At 35.8% G+C, this 24,304-nt stretch overlaps 1 protein-coding gene across 2 annotated transcripts in view; it reads right to left on the bottom strand.

The window, feature by feature from the left end:
- The window catches only part of stxbp6 (syntaxin binding protein 6 (amisyn)), a 44,353-nt gene that overhangs the window by 5,909 nt on the left and 14,140 nt on the right, over positions 1-24,304 (bottom strand). The window contains exons 3-5 of one of the 2 annotated variants that reach the window (XM_017419307.2): positions 7,648-7,778; positions 7,265-7,430; positions 4,169-4,255 (exon numbers count right to left, since the gene is read on the bottom strand). In XM_017419307.2, the coding sequence (XP_017274796.1) occupies positions 4,169-4,255; positions 7,265-7,430; positions 7,648-7,778 (384 nt within the window). The remainder of the gene's footprint in view (positions 1-4,168; positions 4,256-7,264; positions 7,431-7,647; positions 7,779-24,304) is intronic. The other variant, XM_017419317.2, reaches the window with a different exon arrangement.

The raw sequence follows: 24,304 nt of genomic DNA, 5'->3' as shown, positions 1-24,304 counted from the left end.
GTAATCATCAAAATTAAACGAAATAAACATTTGAAATATATCAGTTTGTATGTAATGTATGAATATAATATACAAGTTTCACTTTTTAAATGGAATTACTGAAATCAATCTACTTTTTCATGATATTCTAATTTTATGACCAGCACCTGTACTACATAACTAGACTAGGAGCTGCAATGTTCCTGCTGTTTTTTTTGGTTTTGTTTTGCAATTGCATTGTTCAAATGGGGTGTATTGTCATTTTATAGAGCTGTACCTCTGGGCAGCTTGACAATTTAGGAAAACATCTAAAGTGTTTTAGAGTTTTCACCTACTCAGACCTTTTGTCGTTCATAAGATGACTTTCAGTCAATTACAAACATGATACACGTGTAATAGCTTTGAGAAAATGGAACAGAGGAAAAAAGAGGCTGAAGGTACTGAGCGTATTAGAAACTGACAAGCCTGGTTCTATAATTTCCCAACAGGAAACTGCAGCATAGTAAGTGTACGTCCCCCGACTTCAAGACAGGTAGGCTGAGTGACAGATAATTAGAACAGCTCCGCTGCACTGGATTATGTGACAGCCCGAAAGCAGACGGCGGGGCCAGCTGGCGATTCTTCAAAAGAAGTTAACTTGATAAAACAAAATTATTTATGTAGAGACCCGCCTGTGCTGCAGACACACAGATGGGTGTTCATATAGATGTTCACGCTCACACTTACACAGACAAAACGAAGTGGAAACACATGCGCAAATAAGTCCATCCTTCAGTCAGTTTTGGAGAGATCACAGTAAATGAATCACTCTTTACATGTAAAACACATCTGGACCAGTGATGAAATAAGCTTCAGAGCTCTTGGAAAAAATGTGTGTTCTGACCAAATATTGCCAAGGTGATTTAGTTTACACACAGCTAAAGCAATTTTGAACAAAACAAACTTTCTGTCTGAGGTTCTGTGTCATCAATAAAAAGTTTAAGACCTTTTTCACCTTCAGGCAGATTTCTCTAAATCCCCTCTTTCTTCAGAGAAGCTCTGGGAGTAATACTCCCATCATCCTCAGAACAAACTCCCACTACACACACACACACTTCTCTCCTCTCTTAGCTCAAAAGAACATCTCCATTTATTTGTCTGCCCACCATTTCTTCTTTTCCCCCCTTGAGTCTATTCTGTCTATTCTCAGACATCTGTAGCAGGCTGTAAAATGTGAACTGTAGAATATAATCAGAGAAATACAGGGTGGAGACGCTGCGGAGGGTTTATGAGGAGGGGGTGTAGAGTTATCACAGGCTAATTGAAACATGTGTAGGAGCAGGATATGTCATGTGCTGCCAACGCTGTGATTCAAGCAAAGTCTCTGTGCCTCAACTTAAAGGGAAGAGTCGTTATTACAGAACAAATGTCATACTTAAGCTTTTACTACAAAATGCATTTTATGTTTTTCCTTTTAGAACAATGTGGCATGAAAAAAATTGGGAAGGCTTTTGTACAGCTTTTGTCAAATGACTCAGCTGTATTCCCAACACACCCCTTTCAACAATGAATAAGGAATTTTATTATTATAATATAAAACCTTTTAAACAATAGACACTGAGGAGAAAATAAACAGTTTTCTATAAACTAGAAGCAATAAGTAAAGACAAACAGAACCAGGAAGTGTGACCCTTCCCCCTCGCCCCGCCGCTGTGTAATTCAGCAGCAGAATCCAAGTAATAGATTACAGGCTGAACTCCCGCCATGCTTCTAAAATGATCTGATGCTTATCAATAGGAATATCATGCTGACAACTGAGTCACATTTGCTTTCACACTTCAGGGGATATATGAGATTACATTGTTAACTTCAAAAACAAACACGCCTACACAAAAAAAATCCATCCAACAATTCATGCTGTGGTAATTTTAATATTTTCACTCTGGCAGCGGATGTGATTGTATCACCACTGTGCTGGATTATGCTTTAGGGTATAACGTGGGAGTCTTAAAGAAGAATGGCTCTTACAATGCCTTCTCTTCATACAATTTGTGCACATATTTTCAGCACTAACAGGTTTCATCAAAAATTCTTTGTACCACTCAATATCATGGATAAGGCTGCTGTTATTCATACAAAACATGATTTGATGCAGTCTGGAGGGGTTTCCTGAGTGATTCTGATCAAATTTTTTACTTCTAATTCCTGAACTTCATTCCACCAAAGTACCTTATACTATTTTATTCAAGAGCTACTTATTTGAGATTTCATTTTTCATCATAAAGGCGGCAACATTAACAGCTTATCCAAACTTATTTACTTTTTTGGATAGTCAATACAGAAAGAGACCCCACAGTATGACTGAATTTAGCAAACTAACTGTAAATCATGTCAACAACAACAGTTTATAGCTGGAAAAACAAAGTGAAAAATGTTGGCTGGTAAAAAGGTTGAATTTACACAAGAAATGCCATTTTGTAAACATTTACATTCAGTTTTGAATGCATAAACAAACACTGACCAAAATGAGAATAAATAAAGTTTCCTCAACTTAAGATTTTTTTCTAAAAATCTAGTTTTAGGGGGAAAAAAGCATTTTACTAGCAGTGACGAAAGCAAAGAAAGCCACATTTGAAGAATACTAAAACAGTATCAACAGCGCTACATAAAATACTTACACAGGTGATTATTTAGGTAACAACAATGTTGCTTCACACTTTCAAATGAATAGCGTGTAAAACAATGGCAAAAAAAATGTTCAAGACATGACAGCAGTGCTGCCTCTGCTGCAAGAAAACCCTTCACTGCAGTTTAATTAATGCAAATCTTGACATTACAAGTAGCAGCATAATGAAACTATAGAAGAGGTTCAAACAGAGAGGGCACATCTTCTGGCTCATAACACACACATGCACACACACATTTCTGTAGATTTTTTTAAATCTAAATCATTTTTCTCTCCACATTCTTCCTGCAGCTATTTCTATTCCAATCAACACTCATGTCTAGCTCTCCATTTTTTAAGGAAACTTTTTGTCCCTCGAAAAATTTCTGTTCCTTTGCCCACCAAAACAACATCGTTAATTTAAAATATACTGTAATACAACCTATCATATGGTATTTGATGCTTTAACCACCTCCTGCCCACTTTGAACATCTAAAAACTCATCTTGTATAATGACTTACACTTCATTCTACATACCAGCTCTGCTCTAACTTATAAAAACCATTGTAAAATATGATTTCGCTTTAAGGTTTGTAACCAATTACTCCATTACCCATAATTCAGTAATCTATATTTCCTCAAATGATCCCTCTAGTGGGATCGACTATTTGATTTACTTGTATTCAGTGCATGCATTCCTACAGCTGCATGTAGTTTGAATCAGCCCTTTAATCTTTTGATTAATCACCTCATCTACCTTTAGTTTAGTCATTAATTAAGCCATTTAAAAAAGGATTCCACAGGGCACTAAAACACTATTGGGTACAAGGATGGAACATTATGTCCTGAAAGTACCATGGAGTTTTATCAGCATTGACAGAAAAGAACTTATTAAATATTCATGAACATCCTCTTTACAATAGCTTTAATCAGAAGATGAATGTCATAATCACACAATCCATTATAAACCATAATTTCCATCATTACAGTCCTGGCTGAGTTTACATGATATTCTGCAACATGCTACACACAGCAGTACACACCATTAATGAAGAAGCACACAATAATTGTACTGCCCTTGGACACTAGATTGTAATTTCCTCTGAACATGTCAGTGAGTCCATATAGAGTCTCAAGGTGAGGGGTGAGGAAAGGGAGGGCCTGACTCATAACCTATAGATGTAAACTTCAAATCCCTATCAGCATTTGCTGAACCCTCACACTTACACATTCCGAAGGAAATTTGTCTTTAGGTTCTGTGGGGGCGCACACAGAAAAAGAAAAAAAAAGGCACACAGGACTATTAGTGCACTGCCCCACAGCTCACAGGACATCTTGTTATTTCTCTTTAATTCAAATTGACTCAAACAAAAAAATAAATTTTTATTTCATAGTCAAATAAAAAAAAAGATACAAGTAGTCCCTAATTTGACTTGAAATACAGGAAGTTTTTTTTTCATTTACAAATTTTAATATATATATGCACAAGACCTAGAATTTAATGTTACTTTTAGAAAGCATAACTGTTTAGGATTTAGTGCTTACCTTGTTTTTGTTTCACCACATGGTCATCTTTCCTCATTCTGTTCAAAAAGACCTTGCAACGGATAATGGCCAAACCTAGAGCTTGGCCTTCAGGGATGAGAAAACATCAGTCTTATTTGATTTATATGTTGCCGTTGATGTTGATGCTGCAGTTTGGGAATTAGTTGGGAGGTTAAAGGTTTTATTATGAAATTATAAATGAGTCAAACTCTCATATGTACAATTCTTTTTATTGCCACATCTTTAAAAGCAGTTATTTATCCAGTAAGTAAAACAAATAAAATATGAAGATAATTACTTTCTGTTAAGTACTATGAAATGGTAACAAAAACATCTGAGTTTTAACCTAGATTTGTACATGGTGTAAGGGTGTTTTAAGACTCAATAAGAGAGGAATTAAACCCAATGCTCCTTAAGAAGAAAATGATGTTCGAGTGAACCTAGAGGATGATATATTTGTGTTTAAATTTCTATCACCAACAGGTACGCTGAGGAATAAAGCTCTAATGGGAAGTGAGTCAAAACAAAAACTGTGGGCAGCAATCAAATTTAGAGCCGATAACAAGGCAGTGAGCTAATTAGCCTTTATTTCTACTCCAATTACACGCCTCATAAAGGTCAAAATGTATAGGCCTTTGCATCTTACCCTTATAGCTCTGAGTCTTTCAGCAGAATATATCAACAGACAACAACACAGAGTCTAAAGCAATCTTAAACTGCTCAATATGGACTAGAAAAGGAAAACTCAGAAGCATGACATATTGATTGATGTATGTGAACTATATGATTTGGAGGAAATGACAAACATTACAATTACTCCACTGTTTTTACTTTGCTGTGCTACATCCCACTTGGTGCAATAACAACAATTTGAGGACAAAAACATATCAGATTTATTCTAGATGTGTTGAAAAAAAAAGCCCGTTTTCAAACAGTAGCAGAAGCGATGTATTGTTTGTCACGTTATAAATCCAGTTCCTTCTTGTTGGTTTGTTTGAGAAAAAAGTTAAAGTTACGGGAACCTTGTAAGATGGTAATTTTACGCTGACAATCAATGCAACAGAAAAAAACTACTGGGTCAATACCGAATAGTAGTACTTTACCTAGAATAAATACTTAGTAGCTGCAAAAAACTGCAATTGCAATAATATTGTTGACCATTTTGATGACTATCAGTTGCAGTAAAACTCTGTCTGGCTAAATATATTTTTGGCATGTCGAGCATAAATGCATGGCACTTAGTATTTAATACCCTATGATTTATTGCAGTCTAAAGAGTCCTTTGCAGTATGGATGTGGCTCACATTGATATTGTAAAGTTAGATGTTTTAGGAGAAAACTAATAAATTGAAACATCTGTCAAATTACATTCTTTGCTCAATAGCGAGCAAAGATAATCACTGGAATGAACTCAAAACCAGGAAATATTACCTTTTGCCAAAATTATAGAACAATTTAAATGTTTCCAAGAGCGGAACTACCAACAAAACCCATTGAATTTTTCCTGGTCACTATAACCATGTTGTACTTTTGCTGTTTTGAAAGGTAAAATAAATGTACACTTTTTCAAACTGAATGCCAAAATATTTGTACTGCACCAATGAATTTGACACAATTTTATTTATTTTTTTTCCAGGAACTATTTGGTGTTTTTCAGGATCTGCAGATAATTGTCTCCCACAGTTATGGTCCCACACCTGAGCAGCGTCACAAGTTTTGTTTTGCACTGGTGTGAGACTTAAACTGTAGTAGACAGTACTGTCAGAAGGCGAGCCGTCTCTCTTTTCTTCTTGCTAGAACATGTGGGACTGCTATCTTTATCATCAATCATACATGACTCTCTCCACACTTCCTGAGTAGGGAGTTTATCCTCAGATTAGTGGCCAATTACTTAGCTGCTTTTACAAAACCACTTGTCTGACACAAAGTCTGTTTGAAATCAGACAAATGCAAAATGTAATTTTTGTGTCTGCTGGAAGGGTGTGGTTGATATCCAACATTTGCATTCCGTAAATTATTCTACTCCAAAAAGCTTCGAGTTCTGTGCAGTTTGGGAAGTCATTATCTTCTCATCTACACATACAGAGACTAGAGTATGCACCAAGGTCAGCTGAAGAATGTTAAATACGATTGTGGTTGTGGGTGTAGGAAGGAGGTCGAGGCAAAGTAGCAGAAGGTGAAGATATGGCAGCTTTCTCATCAATGAATAGTCAGTTCCCACACACAATGAGAAAAATAGAAACCAGAAACTTTACAGTAACTACAAATTCATCTTCTGACCTCCCTGCAATGCCTTGTATGTTCAACAGTTACTTAACTACACAGAAATACCCTAGAAATGTCTTGTAGAGGTGGGGCAGATATGCACAAGGCAGTTTCCAAGTTTCCGTAACTTATTGCATGAATAATAGAACAGGTTGAATGATGTTCAGAGAAAGATTCGGGATAAACAGATCAATATCTAATAGAAACAAGCAGGATGCTACATTTTCAAAAGCACCACCAACCTTCCTACAGCAAACTATTACCTTTTGTAAGAATAAAACCACTGAGCATGTAAATAATTGCTTAATGGGCTTTGTCCTATAAATCAAAATCATTTTGCAGAAGAGCCATTAGATTTAAACTGAGTGTTTCACTGCAGTCTTTCTGATTTAGTAATGGAGAAATTAGGCGACTGTTACAGCGAACACTGAATAAGGGTTACTTTGAGATATGAAAGTTACAAAAATGAGTTTTATATATTCAAAAAAATACCCTAAAAATGTAAACACAAAAAATGAAAGTTATTAGTCATGTTGTACTGAGAATTAATATGTGCTGTAAAACCAGTTTCTCTGTGTTTTGAACATTATGAGTCAAAGCTGACGTATTTTGCTGGACACCCTCTTTGACATTGCTTCAACAGAGCACAGAACAGATGCTGTGTGCAAGAAATAAGCATACATTTTCATACACACCAGGTGCTGGTTGTCATCACACATAATTGGATTTGGACTGGATTACAGCACAGGGTTACATCAGTGAGTCTGGCACTGAAAAGCCATTGAATGATATTAACAAATGACAGAGCTTCTTTTTCCCCAAATGTCTTACCGCCAAGCAGCTTTGACTGACAGTTGACAAACTCAGGTTTCCGAGACAAGCAGTAGCGTTGGCAGGTGTGGTGAAGAATCTGGATAAAGGTGGATTTCTCTCCTGCTGAACTTGCAACCCACTGATCCAAACCATTGTCAAACAGAAGGTCAAACTCTGGACAGTCCTTAGGGACAAAAGTAAAAGAAGGAAACGTTATAGGAGACTAGAGAGAAATTCAAAAGACAAATAAAATAAACAAAAAAAAAAAAACGGCACAATAGCCAGAAGTACTATAAAGCTGCTACTAAACTGGGTAAATATTCAAGAGTTAATTTAAAAAACTTATTTTGTTAGGAGTCACAAAATTTAAATACTATGTTGAAAACATTTAAATGACTTACTTTGTTGGCGTCGATGCCGTTGACCTGTCGTAGCTGGTCAATTGTCCACTGTGACCTTTTGACAAAGGAAGAAGATCCTTGGAACTGCTTCACTTTTGTGATGGACACATGAGAGGGTTTCTTATTTGTCACTGAGGAAACAAAAACAAGAAAACAAAATGAGGCAAATTAACCCAATAAATAATACCAATTATAAATTGTACAAAAATTTCCTTTCAAAACGTTTTAGCCATTTAATGTTTGATTTTGTAAAAAAAATGCAGATGACACAAAGCTGTTACATTTTTATTTGTTGTTGTTTTGTATTACAAGGCCATATTTTCATGTCAAATGTATCTATTAGTTTCAGTTCATCTTTAAAAAATGGCTACTGAATCACATTATAATTAACATTTCTACCACTTAATCTAGTCCAAGGACCCCAAAGCGATTTACACCACAGTCAGTCATTTATCCACACATTCACACACTGATGATGGTAAGCTACATTGTAGCCACAGCTGCTCTGGGACACCACCAGTAGACAAGGCAGAAGGTACAACAACTGAGACTAAGAGCAGGGGCTCGAACAGGCAACCCTCCGATTACAGGACGAACCCCTACCTCCTGAGCCACTGCCGCCCTCATTTTACTTTGAGTCAGTGGCAACAAAATAGGTGAATAAAAAATAAATCTTAAAAAGGATGCATGGCTCTTGAGAAGACACGCCCAGTTAACATGGGTTTGGCTTTATTATTTGAATCAAAAAATGTTCATAAATCTTTTTAACGAATGTGTGTATTAAATTTCCTTTGTGTTCCAGCTACATAAAGCCAAACGCTTCACATCAGTAATTTAAAGAATATGAATGTTTGCATATGTTGTTCATGTTAAAGAAACAGAACGTTCTGAATGGGACAGATGTTTTCTGGGCAAAGTGTTGCACCTCTCTTGCATAGTAACAGTACATTTCACATATTCATTCATCCTGTTCAACATACGGTAAGCCCTGAAGTCTAGTTTCTAGATTCTGAGACTCTTTGTCTTCCCCTGTAACCATATGCTTTTGTTTTGCTATTTTAATCCCAGAACAAAGCCTTTTGAGAGAAAAGGAAGTGATTATTTCACATTCCCTGCTCTTTATCACCTCACCAAAAACAAACACTGTCATTACAGTCCATTATTTCACATTTTTCCAGTTGTTCAGCTTCCCTTTGCTGAGGGAGCACCACACCCATCTCTGGGAATGATTGATATTAGGTAGGGCTGAATATTGCATCAGGTGATACATTTGGTTTGATGCAAACTCCCACAAGACAATGGATGTTTGCTTATGTTCTGTGCGTTCATTTTGACAGCTGCAGTTCAGGTTTTGTTATTCCTGGGTGGAACGGACAAATGGAGATTTAAACAGACCAAAGACAGGAAAGCAGACATGTCTCATCTTTTCTTCAAGACAGTATTCTTTTACAGCTGATACACACAAAGTCACTGATCCGATTCATGTAGGGTAAGAGACGGCTAATAGGAGCACTACAAGATAAATAACATATATGACAGGTATTATGAATTAGTGTGCTGAAAGATAAAGGACTTGAAACTACAAGAGATGGGCAAAATATAAAAGTTGTCTACAAAGTAAGTGTGGCCACATAAAATCACACACAAAATACTGTGACAAATTGTAACCAAAGACAGAAACTAACAAAATGCTTATAACTAGCCTTGTTTGACTTCACTACATATATGTATTGAGAGCCTTTTATGTTGAGAAAAGCTAGTTATAAGAAAACAAGGACAGCTCTGTAAACTACTGTGGTTAGCTAAAATACTTTTAGACCCTCTGTTATAACATGGCTTTCTGATTTATGTCCATCTTTACTATAAAACAACTATGTACTTAGTCAGAACGCATTAGATTAACCTACAGAAATGTAATACACTAAATATGACAATAGGATAGATTTAAAAACTAATTTTCTGTAAACAAATGTTTTCCCATTCCTCCTGCTGAGAATGCACACAGCATGGTTGCATCTTATAGGCATGGTGTTAAAGATGCAGAGGTCAAAACATTTCCATTAAAAGTTTTAACTCCAGGGGAAATCACTGATGTTGTGGCTCAGCGGTTGTAAAATTTCCAACCTCCTGTGCATATCATGAGAAATGATAAAAATAAAACCATAATTATGAAAGTGCATAATGTACTTACGCATGAGCAGCTTTGACTGACATATTCTTGCATTATGCACGGTCAGCACACAGATTTTCTGAGGCTGCTTTCAAAACAATCACACACTGACTCAAAAATTAGAAGGGAAAAAAAATGTTATACAACAATGGACAAAAGGATATGACAACATAAGAGCTGCATAACAAATTCATTCTATGTGATCAGTGCCTCAGCTCAAAAGCTGATAGCACAGAGTGGATTTTCATGTTACTTTTTTCTTCAATAACACCGTGACATTGCAGTAAAACCCAATCACTGAGCTGCATCAGTGAATATGAAAGACGGGGAATAAAAAAAATCTCTGGGCCCTGGAGTTACCTGCCAACACATCAACACAGACATCTTAATAAAACTCTCAGACACCTTTGAGGCTCTCAAATCAATTTCATTTTCAGCTGTTGACTCCCACCTTGCCTGGGCTGCTCTCCTGAATATTAACAAAATTACAAAAAGCTGAATGAGATGGCTTTATTGAAATAGGCAATCAAGAAGAAAATGTTTAGTCAAGCTCTTCAAACAAAACCAAATTTCAAGTTGCCTTCATGACTAATTTAATTAAAGTAATGCAGTAAACAGAATGTATCATAGTGCATGTAGACGTTAAACAAATGTCTGAGTTTTACATTTAGTGCCGCAGTCAGTTTAACTTTCAGCCCGAATCACGACTCAAAACATCTGTATTGTTGTTGAGTTTCCTGGCTGGTCTGTAACACAGTGTGAATTCTTGTGAAGATGCAAAGATAAACATATGTCCTTCCCTATATATATATATATAAGCTGCAAATATAAAACTTGAACTCTAACACAAGAAATCACACCCTGAACAAGATATGAAAGTGTGTTAAAACAAAAATATGAAGGAATGTCCAAAACCATTGCCAAACACACAGTTTCCATCCATGTGGGCTGGATGTCAGGGGAAGGCCATGCCTCCCCCCCCCTTCTCATGCTCTGATGGTGACTTGCTCTCACTTCCTACAGTGAATAAACCCCTTGTTGTTCTTGACAATGTGAGAGCGCAGCAGTCGGAAGGGAAACTCGTACAGTACACTTCACAGACTGCAGACTTCAAACAGGAAACATTCGGGATCAGCTTACCCTCAAGGAATTATTACCACAGTTGTGGTTGTTAGTAGAAATGGGAGCAACGAGACACTGATGACACCATGAAAGCAAACAATTTGAAAGACCACATACATGGGCATAGATTAAAAACTTCTATTATCTTACATAATACAATATAATTATATCAACTCTGATTATTCTCTAAAAGAATTCCAACCAAAAATAATATAGCAACATCATTTTGGGACATCCAGGCAAAGCTTTGCAACTTTCTAAACCTGACATTATATATAAAAACAAAACAAGTCGCCTCCTGGTTTTAGAAAATGGTGTTGCTCCATAGATCTTACTTTACATCACACTAACTTCTGGTTAAACATCAAGAATATCTTAGTAATTCCTCTGAAAAGATGAAAGTTCGTTCTGAAAGCTCGACTCTGTTCTGCCGACTTCAAAGGAGCATGTTTCAGGTGTGCTAAGGATCTCTTGACCAATCAACAATCTTTCTTCAGTAGTCCAATCTTCCCTCTGTGCCTTGCATTAAGTAGTGGTTGCTATGGTGATCTTGTTTGAATGGGACAAAAACACAGAAGAAAAACAGGGTCGTACAACAAATTATGAAACCCAAGGCCACGTCTGACACTTCAAATCCATTTGAATTTCATTAGGAAAGCAGAAAAGGCTAATGAATGCTAAGTGCTACACAACAAGGAAATGCTGCACTGATGTTTGTTTGGCTTGGCAAAAACTGCTTCTCCATTTGTATAACAAGAATATTATCGAGGGATAGATTGAGAGTTTGAAAATGTTACAAGCAACAAGGCTGTATGACTCAAAATCATTATGAGCCCTGTGGAACAAATGAGTCCTAGACCAAAAAAATTAAATAAATCAGGCACATGCTCAAAACTCAGTTTTTACTGTTCAAAGCAGACACTTCTTATGTCAATACAGTTTAACAACTAAAAATGATTTCCCCGTGTTTTCAGTTAAATTTGTGGTCAGGAAAAACATGAACATTTGCAGTTTGTGTGCAAAAAAAAAAAAGAAAAAGAAAAGTGCAATGAGCAGATTCTGATTCACATTTTGCGAATTCACTGAACTAAATGAGGCATCAAGTAAAGCTACTTATGATGACATAACCATTTTTTTTGCAAGGGACTGAAAATCTATGTTACTATATTTGCAGATCATTTGCAAAAAACACATTTGTTTAGTATTCAGTAAAAAAGCTACTCAGTACAGAAAGCACAATTTTCAAAGTTACACATCCACTCTTGCTGTGTTTTTTGCCACCTGGGCACATTTAACACACTTCTCTATCAGAGTTTATGAATACAGGTCCCACTCTACATGAACTGGAACACAGTGTTATCGTCAGGAAGAAGCTGTCATTGCAATGAACACATGAAGATGAACATGTTAGACCAGTAACACCACACTCTGAAACAAAGGTCTCTGTAGTCCTCCTAATGTTTCAAGAAGACAACTACTGTTGTATTCTGGGTTTTCTAAGGGTGCATTGTACCCACAGTGACATGGCACCAGTAGTAAAATGGGGTGCATTTACCATTGTGAACAATAGCTACAAGACAGATCAGCTCCTTATAACAACTGGAACAGACAAGGAATTCACAGAACAGATACTATTAGCATAACATGGTGACAATAAATTAATTAAATCTTACACAACAATAACATCTAACATTTAAGACAATGGCAATGCAAGTTTGGATTTAAGGTAGTGTAACTTAAAAAATGATGAAGAGTAAACTAGAACTGCCTGGCTTTCATTTTGATGTGGGTCAAATGATTTTTTTAAAGATCCTTAAGATCTTGAAAGTGAGCTAGGCATTTAGTTAAAAAAATTAAAAGGAGTAGTTTTTCTTTAAATGCCATTTTTTATTTGGTTGTTTCCCTTTAATTTCATTTGCAAACCTAAGATGACCCAATGGTTGCTAAACCACCTGGAGGCTTAAAATAAACCATAATTGGTAAATTTCCATTTTGTCTAACACAAATAAGTCAATTTTCACTCATATGTTACCTTGTGGTTGCATCATGCCCAACAAATATATTCTAAATAAAAGCCAGTTTGATCTCAGTTTGAACCTCTGAAAGTAAAGTCAGTCCTTTTATCTGAGCTCTTTTATACATCTGAATTCTAAACCCAAAAACATTTTGCCATGTATACGGTTGTAGCTGCATTTTGCCTTCAGTCACATCTGTTATCCATCCAATTATAACCCTCACCCAAGGACAACACATTAAAAGGATACTGCAGGCTTGACAAATTGTGTGTGTCAGCCATTCACATCACTCTCTGTTGAAGCACAAGACGTTTTCAAAGTTCACTTCAAATCAAAGCCACTCATACAATTTTAAAGAATGTAGCTGAACTGAAATGATTAACAAATTTAATGGCTTTTATATATTTGTTAATTTTGAATAAGTGTTATATACTATGTGGTTATAGAATAGGAACTAAAAACTGTAATTTTTAACAAAAACATCTTTTATGACATTTTTTTCCTGACTATTTAAGACAAATGCTCTCAAATTGCATCCGTCTAAAAGTGATAAATGGCTTCAGACTATCAAGACGTCACAAAAAGAATATGCTCATAAAGATGGAGTTATATCTAAGACACACCCATCTAGTCTCAAGCGAAGAGGAAAACTGGAAAAAAAAATATCACCATCAAAAAATACAAATGAAACAAACCAATCTCAGTTGGTACAGAGGTAAGCCACAGATATTCTCCATTTCATTCTTCGTTCTACTCAAGTACATCCAAGAGAAAAATACAGATTGTTCTGTGAGCTCTATACTGCAACTAACTTCATTCTTTATCATGTAGCCTCTGATTGTAAAACAAAGATATCTTAAAAAGCCAAAAGCAACTGAAAGAAATGTTTACTTACACTGGAGCACATAAAAAACTTCATTACATTACACTGCAATGCTCCGGGCTAAATGTACCATCAATTTAAATCAATTTGTCCAATTAAGTTCTTGACTGGCAGGGATTAATTGCGATTTGGGGTCAACTCTGTTTTACGGCTGCAACTGGTATGCACATTTGTAACCATGAACTATACATCTGACTGTCAGCATCTAACAACCTGCAAATAAAACATGGTGAATAGGATTGTGAAGTTAACTCAATTTGTAGTTTCACAAACATGCATGTGCACAATGTGACTGCATTAGTAGAAAACCCATGAACCGATGTGGTTTTGGAATTAAGTCTAGATGCTTTAGTCTAATATGTCTTTGTATCAATAAGATCTAACTGGTTTAATGATTAAATGAAAAACCCTTGAGCCAGATTTGTTTCTGCAATAATCCACTATTTAAAAATTTGAAAAAGTCTAGTTAGGTATGTGTATAAAGAATGAGTCCTCTGCTGTATTCACTTCTTATGGCTGCACTCCATGCTGTTTAGCAGTAAACCAGCAGTACCAATATAAACAGCAACAAACACTGAACGCGTGCTTCAATTAAGTAACGAAAATCGACTCATTCCAGAAAACCTATGTTTTATTAGTTATAGTGTAGAAAATGTATTTTTCTGCTCCTCGTTGAGTTAACAAAAGTGTCAAACATCTGTTCCCTGGCTGTTTTTATCTTTAAAATAGGCCTCTATATTATGTATTATTTGTCAATTGTGAGTCAGTTTTATAAAAGTGTATTGGAAAATTAAAAAACAAGCCCAGTTTGTGAGCAGCCTTTTTTGAGGCACATAAACATTTGTCTTAGTAACTCAAAAGATTATTCCTTTGCTTTGTTTTATTGTATCATACTGGATGCCAATGTGTTTAAATCAAAACTCATGTTGAACCACATTGTAACGTGATTAAGCCCTGATTTTTATTGAGGTTAAAAGCTGAACCATTAACAGATTTTTGTTGCTCGTGTATTTTTAAACAAATCAGATTGATGGCAGTGGATCAAGATACTTATCATATTGGCCACAGACCAGAGACGCACAACCCCACTGATGACACATCCATCTGGTCTGAACAGTAATCAGAAACATTGATACATTTGACAGTACTTGGCTAGTAACAACAGTGCTTTGAGAGTCTGTCAAAAATAACATCAGTTCAAAAGGTTGGGAATGAGATCCCACTGTGGGACAATAAACATCACCTACAAGGTTTTGAGATAATCTCCAGAAATCAAATTTGATAATAAAATGGCAATGGCTCTGTTTTCACTATGAGTGTTACGCAAGGTAAAACTGATCATAAATAGAAAAATACCGTATGTGGTTCTGTGATGGACTTGTGACCTGTCCAGAATGTACTCCACCTCTCGAGCACAGTGACGAATGGTGTATGAATAGAAGTGTAGAAGTAATAGTTACTAATTTAGTTAAACTTCATTCACCATAATCTTGAGAACCCTCTCAAAACTGAACCTTTTACAAAAAAAAGACAAATAGCTCTTACACAACTGACATATTTCTGAGAAAGTCTGTTAGTTTTCTCTTCTTTGCATTATTGAACTTTACATAGAGCTCCAGACTTTATTATATAATTATCAGAAACATATTTTTCAATGTGAAAATAAGATAATCAACAGAAAGAAAAACCTTTAAAAATACAGGTTTTGTTCCTATAGAACCAAAATTAACTGTGTTATCTATAAAGGTTAATGACAAAATTGCTAAGTGTTAAAAAGTTAACATGGATACCAAGTGTACGTGCCAAAACTCTAACAATACACAAATCAAGCCATAGCAACTTTATCTGGAGATCATCACATGATGAGCAGATATTTTAAATGTTCAAAACAAGACACATTCCTCAGCACTTAGTTGTTCAGCAGAACCTAAGATGATGCGTCTGGAAAGGAAATCCTCAGAGCAAAAACAATTTCTGTGTCAAACCTGGGTTACACTGTATGATACAGAACTTTTTCATTTTGTAATAACTGGTTTGAGAGTCCAGATGGCTGAAAGCATGTCAAACATCATTATAAGCAAACGCACTTCTTGGCTTACAACAATCCTAAGACACCTTTTATTAAAATTCCTCCGTATCATCACTCTTCCATTTAAAGTATACTCATGCTATCTCTTAAAATCATGATACATGCTTATTTAGTGATAAGGGAGTATTTCTTGTCTTTGTGTATTCTAAATAATTTTGCTAGACCTTCTAATCTTCTATTGTAAGTAATTTAAACATCTTGTTGTTCCCAGCTAGTACCTAAAGGTCTGCTGGAGTTAAATTAAATACAAGCAAGTTGTTTCAGGTAATTTTACCTTAAGCTGTAAAAAGTACAAACCAAAGCAATCCATTTTGGGTGTATTGCCAAATTTCATTTCCTGTCCATCTGTTAGCTTTTAGGCTTTAGCAAAGCAATGTCTACACGGAAGAATAAGCACATACATTGCTGTATTTCTTTTCTGGGGGAAAAAAAGCCACAAATTCCTCATAGCTTATAGAAACTTGAAAGTGCCCGTCATAAAGAGTTTGGTCTTTAACATTGTTAACTAATCCATGAGATCTGGTTTATGAGTCAAAGACAAATCAAGCAAAATCCCTCTTAGTCGTTACTGCTTCAGATTTCTGCTTTGAATCTTCAGAGCATCATCCAGAGTCTCAGAACAGAACAATCAGCCTACTTTAAAAATGTGCATGCCTCTGAGGACCTATACACTAAGCAGCAATGTGAAGATGCTACTCTGCAGCTTTTGCTTGTATTGTCATGGTCACTTTTTGACTATGATGGCACAAATCTGCTTCTGTAAGTGACCATGTCTAACCCAAAAATGTTAAATGTCAGTAGATGTAGATATACTGTAGCTTGGAGGCATCACAGCCCATCTAAAATACCCCAGAGATCAAAAGGTCTTCACTTTTCCAACAACTGCTCTGCAAATATAGCTGATAAACAGGCAATCTTTCCCAACACGTTTCTCATAAAGATTATTGTTTCAATCATTAACCAAAGAATTGTTTAAAGTACAGGTAAACGTGTCTATCAAACAGTTACTTCTTTTTTTGTTGTTGTTTTCTCTCCGTCTTACTCTTAGTCCTGCGGTCAGACAGACTATCTCAGATAGGTCTGTCTGTAGTCATGCGCCGCTGACCCAAGAGAGAAATGATCATCCAAACCAAGGGTTATGCTCTCATTAGATAATAGTGGATAAAGTTTTGGAGAGCTGGAAGAAACTCTGAGAAAGTGCTGGGGAGACATGGGAAAGGGCAGATAAGCATATTTATTAGTCTCTATTTGCTGAATGAGGAAGGCAGAACAGTGCACCATCTGGCAAATATAAAAATCATAAAAGGTCATCTGGGGTAGAAGAAAAAAATCTTTGAAATAAACCATTTTTAGGGAAACTTGAGGTTTTTGAAAGAGAGACTTTGAGAAAAATAAGTTTTACCGTCATGTGTTTGAGAGATAAATTGAAATAAATGTGTTATTAGTTGATGAGATTGTTTCAAGAACAGCAAATGTTTGTTTCAGAGTAGAAAATTGTGACTTTGTTGCAGTTATGTCTATGCTTCAAAAACCCTTTGAAGAATAAGCCAAAAAAAGAAAAAGAAAGCAGCACTGGTGTTTCTGTTTAAAAATACAAGCTGTGTTTTTTTCTTACAGTGGAGCATTTATTATAGACAAACTCAGACTAATCTGAATATATCTGTCAATAATAAGTAAGTTTTTATATGTCTGTGTAAACATTTTAAATAAATAAACAAAAGTAATAAAGCCCCATGTCTTATGTGTCTTTAGAGTTACAAAGAGGTGAATATTTTGTGTGGAGTAAATTTGTATTGTAAGAAAAAAAATCTTGATTTTATTAAATTTTTTCCACTTGCAGGTCAAATATTGTCGTAAGTGGGAGGTATAAACGTAGAACTTTGAAATGTTGAAAATTGAGGACAGCAAAATGAACAATATTAAACTTTAAACAGCAGAGTAAAATGTCATTAAAACCTCTGTCATAAAACCTTCTACACACAATCAATCTCCCACAGCTGCTGTAACTGGGTGGAAGGATATTAGGAAAAGTGATATTGCAGTATATTATGTTTCTCCACCAAACAGTTGAGATGGGCATTTTTACAAAATATTTCTAGCAAGTTTGTGGAGAGAATTAATCACACAACAAAGAAATGAGGGTAGTTTTGTGAGTCAGTGCTATGATGATAAATAAATAACTAAAAGTTGCAAAAACAGGAAACCAGATATTGGATTTTTTTCCAAAACACACCCACTCCACCTTTCTAACTTGATTGAAGTCATTTTTGAGATAAGAAAAACTGCAGAGCAACAGATTTTTAAATTGGTTAGAATAATACACATGTATCATTTTAAACTGGAAACGGATAATAAAATTAGATAATCCCAAGAAAGAAATTTGATAAAGTCAAATAAATGATTCAGGTCATCTTAATAAGAGTCTCAAAATTCACTTAACTTCCATTATTACCATTATTAGGAACACCTTTAATGCGTTTGGTAAAAGCAGCAGGATGATTCTGCTGTTATCATAACAAAGTGGTCATAAAAGAGAAGACGACGCCTGATCTGGCTGCATAAACATACACAACTGCAGACTGTGAGCATATTTGTGCGGTGACAAACTGGACATAGGTCAAGGCTGTGTTACAAAGCTATGAGTCATGCTGAACCTGTCTCTGATGGATCCAAACAATGAACTAAAGTATGGGACTTCTACCCATTACAGAAAAGACACCTGGACAAAGAACAAAGTATGGCTTCAGGTTATTTAAGTAAGGAAATTAGAGGCAGGCAGTGAAACGGTCTTGCTGCAAGTGCAATAATGAGATAAAATGAACAACCTTAAAAGAAAACATTGGGAAACTTCAATAGCAACAAACCTGAAAACCAGATCAATAATCTCCTCAAGTATCTAATTAGGCCTGCTGCCCAAACCACTACACATTTATATTGTTTCAGTCACTCCACTCATTAGGATACCTGTGTGGCTGATCTACTAGACTTTCAACTTTTAATTAAGAACTTAACAAGGAAAAAGAATAATGTACCTTTTTATGGCTGCTCAATTCACACTTTAAGTACAGAGAAAACAAATACATCGTGGGAGGTTTACATGCCGAGTTCAAATCTCAGCTTGTAGATGGCAGGAAGGAAAATTAAAAAAAAACAGCAGCAGCAGCTTAGAGAAAAACTTTGAGACAATAAATATGCCATTTCTAATTTTCTCTAATCATTGTGCATGTTAAATATCATTAAAATACCAAACGATTTTTAATTTACATGAGTGGGCATTCTTTAAAATTACACTTTATATTAAACCACAAATGTATTAAAGCAGACAGTAAAGCTTTCAGTGCTTTCAAAGTATTCTTGATTAAAAATGTAGTCCTACTGGGCCAATTTTAATGAAAATGTCAAACTGTCTTAACAAAAACAGGAAAGTCAATGAGGGCAACTTTACAGGGAATTTTGTCATAAAATCAACACAGTACTGTATATGTGAGAACGAATGACAGTAAAGAAAACGGGTCTAAAGAACCAGCAGGAACTAACTAAAGTTACACCGACATAATACAATAAAAATTGAGAAATGAGCATGATCTTGTTCATTTTGGAACTATGGATTTATAATTTTCAAATGCTGAACTGGACATGAATTAATTTTATTTTACTTTGTGGAAAGTGACTTTTAAACTTGTTCCTGTGAAGCGTGACCTTTCCCAACACTTGTTTTAATGAGTGTCACCAATTCTGTATTTTTGGAACTGCTGGTCACCTGTGGGCTGCCGTAGGAGGCTATGCTTCTTTCACATGACACTGTACATTCTCATCTACAAACCTGCTGTTCTTCTTCCATTCCTGTTAGGCCTTATTCTCTAAAATGGTATGGGAAATTATGGTCTCTGCTTCTAATATATGTTCTATCTTACTCTACCAGGTCTGTACAGAATCATTTATGTGCTCCTTTGTGTCTTCCAATTTTTTCCTTTTTATTAGATTTTCTTATATACTTTTTGTGTTACAATAAACTAGGTATTACTTTTGCAGCTTGGAGTTTGTACAAAACCCCACTTTACTCTTGTTGACAGCTCTCCAAGTTTGCACCTGTTGGTTTTAAATGAATAAAAAGCAAACTGAGGCTCAGTGGGCAACAAGGTACATTTGCCAAAAAAAAAAAAAATCTTTAATTACATCTTACCTCCACCCATCTTCTAAACAAAAGAGGTTACATATGAAGGCTGTATGATATTGCAGTCAAAAGCACCAAGATGCAATGAATACATCCTCTAAGGGGCTGACACCTCATCTCCTCCAAATCTCACACACAGACACACACACAGAGTGTCAGCGAAGGGTACAAATTACTGCTCTGCCACGATGAATCACAAGCATGCAGGGAAACTTTCATTTGTTCCCTCACTGGGTTACCATCTGGTCTTTCCATGAATGATGTTCCATATAGAAGGAAAGACAAAAGTTAACAAAAAAAATGAGCTCATTCTGTTGTCCCCCCCCAATTGATTCATGTTTTTTAAAAAGAAAAGTACTTTAAAATTATGCAAAAAAAAAAAAAGTTTTTCCATCACCCTACATAAAAGCAAACTTTAAAAAAAAATCCAGCAAATGTATAGAGATTTTCTTCACATACTTGTGTGTTCGACATCCCACTAGTACACAGTAGGTATTGATGAAGAATTGTCAAGGAACCAGCTGGGATGCTAAGCCATGCCCTTAATGTGAAATACCAGAGCAAAACTCATGCAGGGCCTGAAAGAGGAAGTCTCAGTTATAACCATTAAAGTCCCCTGCAGTCTGCTGCCACCAAGTCTGTTTACTCACACTGATCCCTGGAGAGAGCGAGATGCCAAGGTGCCAGTTTATATCCTGTCTAACCTTTAAAGCACAACAGATGCTAAACTTTAAAGGTAACTATAACTGCCTGAAGTTGGTCTGAGCACTTGTTATGAAAAACCGATGCTACAGGATGGCTTTGTTAGAACACACAAACGCCTGTCCAGTTCTACAAAACACAAACATCCTCTCAAGGGTATTAGTAGTTTGAGGACTAAAAAGATGTAGTGTTTGTACAACTTGTGAAAATGTTGCATTTAGAAGACAAATTATTTTGATCAGACAGCAACAAAACATTTTGAAGACCTATAAAAAGACACAAACCAACCAGAAAGCTGCACTCCAAGCTTTTGTTTTGAAGAAGACACCAGGTAAGACACACAAAAAACAGAAAAATATATTAGTGACTTATCTTTTGATGGAAAAATAATTTTAAAAAAATGCTATGAAGTTCATTAAGAGTATTTTTTGAATCATTACATCAACAACTACAACTAAAATGTGCTAAATAATGGTGCTTTTTTTAAACAAGAACATAGATGAGGATCCATGCCATGAACTACTATAGTAAAGGTTCCAGGATCTACATCCTAAGGCAGGATTAACATGCACATTTCTGGCTAAAAGATTTTACAAAAAGTTTACCTTTTCAAGTAGTAGTCCTGGAACTGTGCATTACTAATTGCATGACAATACAATTACAAATGTCTGACACATTTACAGTCAAGACTTAGTGCAGCACGCCGTGACAAACTGCTTCTGTAATTTGTATAGGCACTGCTCTGCTTTGCATAATGAAAACATGTCTAGAGTTGGGTAAATGTACAATCAGAAGGTACATTGTAACTTACAGCAACATTCCTAAACAACTGCTTTAAACTACATCGATAACTAGTAAATTAAAGGAAGGATTTTCAAGGTAGTTCTGCTCTAAACTAATTTTAGACTGCAGACCTCACAGTATCTCACACTCCTGAATGTCTCTGGCCTCCACAATTGAACTGCACAGTGGCAGGCCTGAAAGAGGTGTGAGGGTGTAGGTGGGGAGCATATGGTGTTTTTCTGATGTCCTGTTAAGAAATCCACCAGGCAGCAACTTCCCTACAGAGAGTGTTGAAGACACAGAGGAAGACTCCAGCTGCTCCTCTGGGTGACCTTCATTATCACAATTAATATGCATGCCAGTCACAGACACACTGGGCTGCATTGACCATTTCTCTAGGAAGAATGGCCAGAGAGAAAACAAAAATAGCAAAAGGCATGACACAGCTGGCCAGTGAGAGCACTGACTGAAGAAAGCATGTTTGAGAAATGTGTTTATCAAGTCAAGAGTATATCAACTCAACTTGGAAGTGGTATCTAATAAAACGTTTCTCATAGCCTTGTCAAAGCAGCATGGGCCTTATTGGGTCCAGTGTTAAACTGTTATGGACCTACATCAATTATTCATAGCTGTGTTACCATCCCCATGGTCTGTATAACTTAATATGGTAATAAAAAAATAATGTTTTCTTTTTTGTTTTAGTGACAATGCTCACTTATTCTGTTCTACAAAGTTATCTGATGCATTCTCAGATCTCAGATCTATATCATGTATGAGCTTACAATGTGACATACAGAAATTACAGAATACACAATGTTGTGTAATATACTTCCATCCCTTGTGTATTCTTCAGGGTATAGTACAATAAAATGCAATGAAGCAAACGGAAATTGAGAAAACAGAAGGCTCCTCTACCATTAATTTAAGAGACAGGCGGCTGTATTTACTAATAAATACTTGAGCTTTCAGGGAGAGTGAGTCATTGGGGTCATCGAGTTGGCAGGTCTCTAACCAGCATGCATAAAATGCCTGATATACCTACATGGCTGAACTATACGGTCTTTTTAGTGTTAGTGGGAAATGAAAATTTACAACAGACAGCAAAAGGGCAGTCATACAAATTCATAAAACTGGCAGCTCCTGCTCTCCCTCTTAGTCTGGTATCAGAGCTGTAGTATGGTTCAACACATTGTCTTCAAGCATAAATAACAAAAGAAAAAAATAAAACAGTATATATCTGGGAAAAAGAAAAGCATGTATTGTAGAAGAGAAACTATCTTCAATAAAAAGGTGCTACAGCTTTAATTTACCATAAAACTAGAGGGCATGTGTCACACTAAAGACCACATTTTAATTTGTTTGAAATTATACTATGACTAGACGCTATAAATACACTGCACATTTCACATACGTACTTAATATATATTTGGACTGACCAACCTGCATGTTAGGCTTTACCTGAAAAAAGTTACAACAAACATGGCAGCTAACAAGAAAAACTCTTCAGGCCTCAATCTGACGACTCAACCTGAAAGCTTTCATTTCCCCACAGAGCTGCTGTGTACATAACCAGTATTTAAATGTGGACACATAGTATACACTGTTAGAAAGTCACATTTCTGAACTCAGGTAAAGCATTTTAAGATACAAGTTTGACAGTAAGAGTTCATCTTCTTCATACCTGACTGCATTCTCCCCCAGAACCATGATGTGAGTTTTCACCATTTAAAGAAGTTCTGGAAGGTTTTTTTTTGTTCATTTTGTTTCTATAAAAAGAACAGTTGACACTCTGAAAGGACACAGCAAATGTCTTGATCACTATAATGCAGCAATCTGTGATGAATTTTTCTTGTCACCTTTAGGACCTCACTCCTGCCATTTATACATCGTCTTCTTATGATTTCTCAACATACTGAACGAATTGTTGACAAATCTAATAAGTTCGCAATTTCATACTCTACTTTTTAGCCAATTTAATATTAATATTTTATAAGAATAACCCTGGACTTATTGGCAAAGTCTCTAGGCTGCCAAAGAACCCATAGCTCTCTTCAGCAATATATCCATTTTTAGAAGCCAGGATTTTATGAATGATTATATTGTGTCAATTAAAAAAAAAAACCATCCCACAGCTAATAAACCTTCTTTTAAACTAAAACTAAAATCTGATTTATTTAGATTTTTATTTGCTCTGTTTCTCTTCCACTGATTTGCCTGACTTAATGCCATCATTAAGATGTCTGCTGGAACATGTTCTACCCCTGATCAACATCAACATCTCTGCACTTGACCAGATCAATCTGTCTTATCCATTAGCCATCGCTCAAAAAGCACTCAGTCAATTAAGTAATTCCAGCTAATTATGGAGCCATGTCTTACCTTCCTAGCATCTCCAAAATCCTTGAAAACATTGCATTCAGTTATTGCCCATTTGCTGAATAATTGTTAATAGGAAGAGTGTCAATGGTTTTCTCTCTTTGGTGGTCCTGGTACAACATTAGACTCGATTCTCCTCAATATCTTATTGCAAAGACTCAAACATAAAGATTAAAGTGTACTGCTTTGGACTGAACAAAACAAAAATGTAATTGCTCTAACACTTTCATTAAAAGGATTTTATTCTTAGAGAATGAGTAGTCCAGTGTCCCCACAATGCAGAGATCTGTATATTATAGCCTTGGAAAAACCACTGAAATCTGTTTTTGTTTGTTTATCCCCC

The sequence above is a fragment of the Kryptolebias marmoratus genome, linkage group LG10 (assembly GCF_001649575.2).
Source record: "Kryptolebias marmoratus isolate JLee-2015 linkage group LG10, ASM164957v2, whole genome shotgun sequence".
In the NCBI taxonomy this organism is placed as follows: Eukaryota; Metazoa; Chordata; class Actinopteri; order Cyprinodontiformes; family Rivulidae; genus Kryptolebias; species Kryptolebias marmoratus.
Note: the sequence above shows the minus strand (reverse complement) of the source record. Positions and strands in the feature narration are given on the sequence as shown.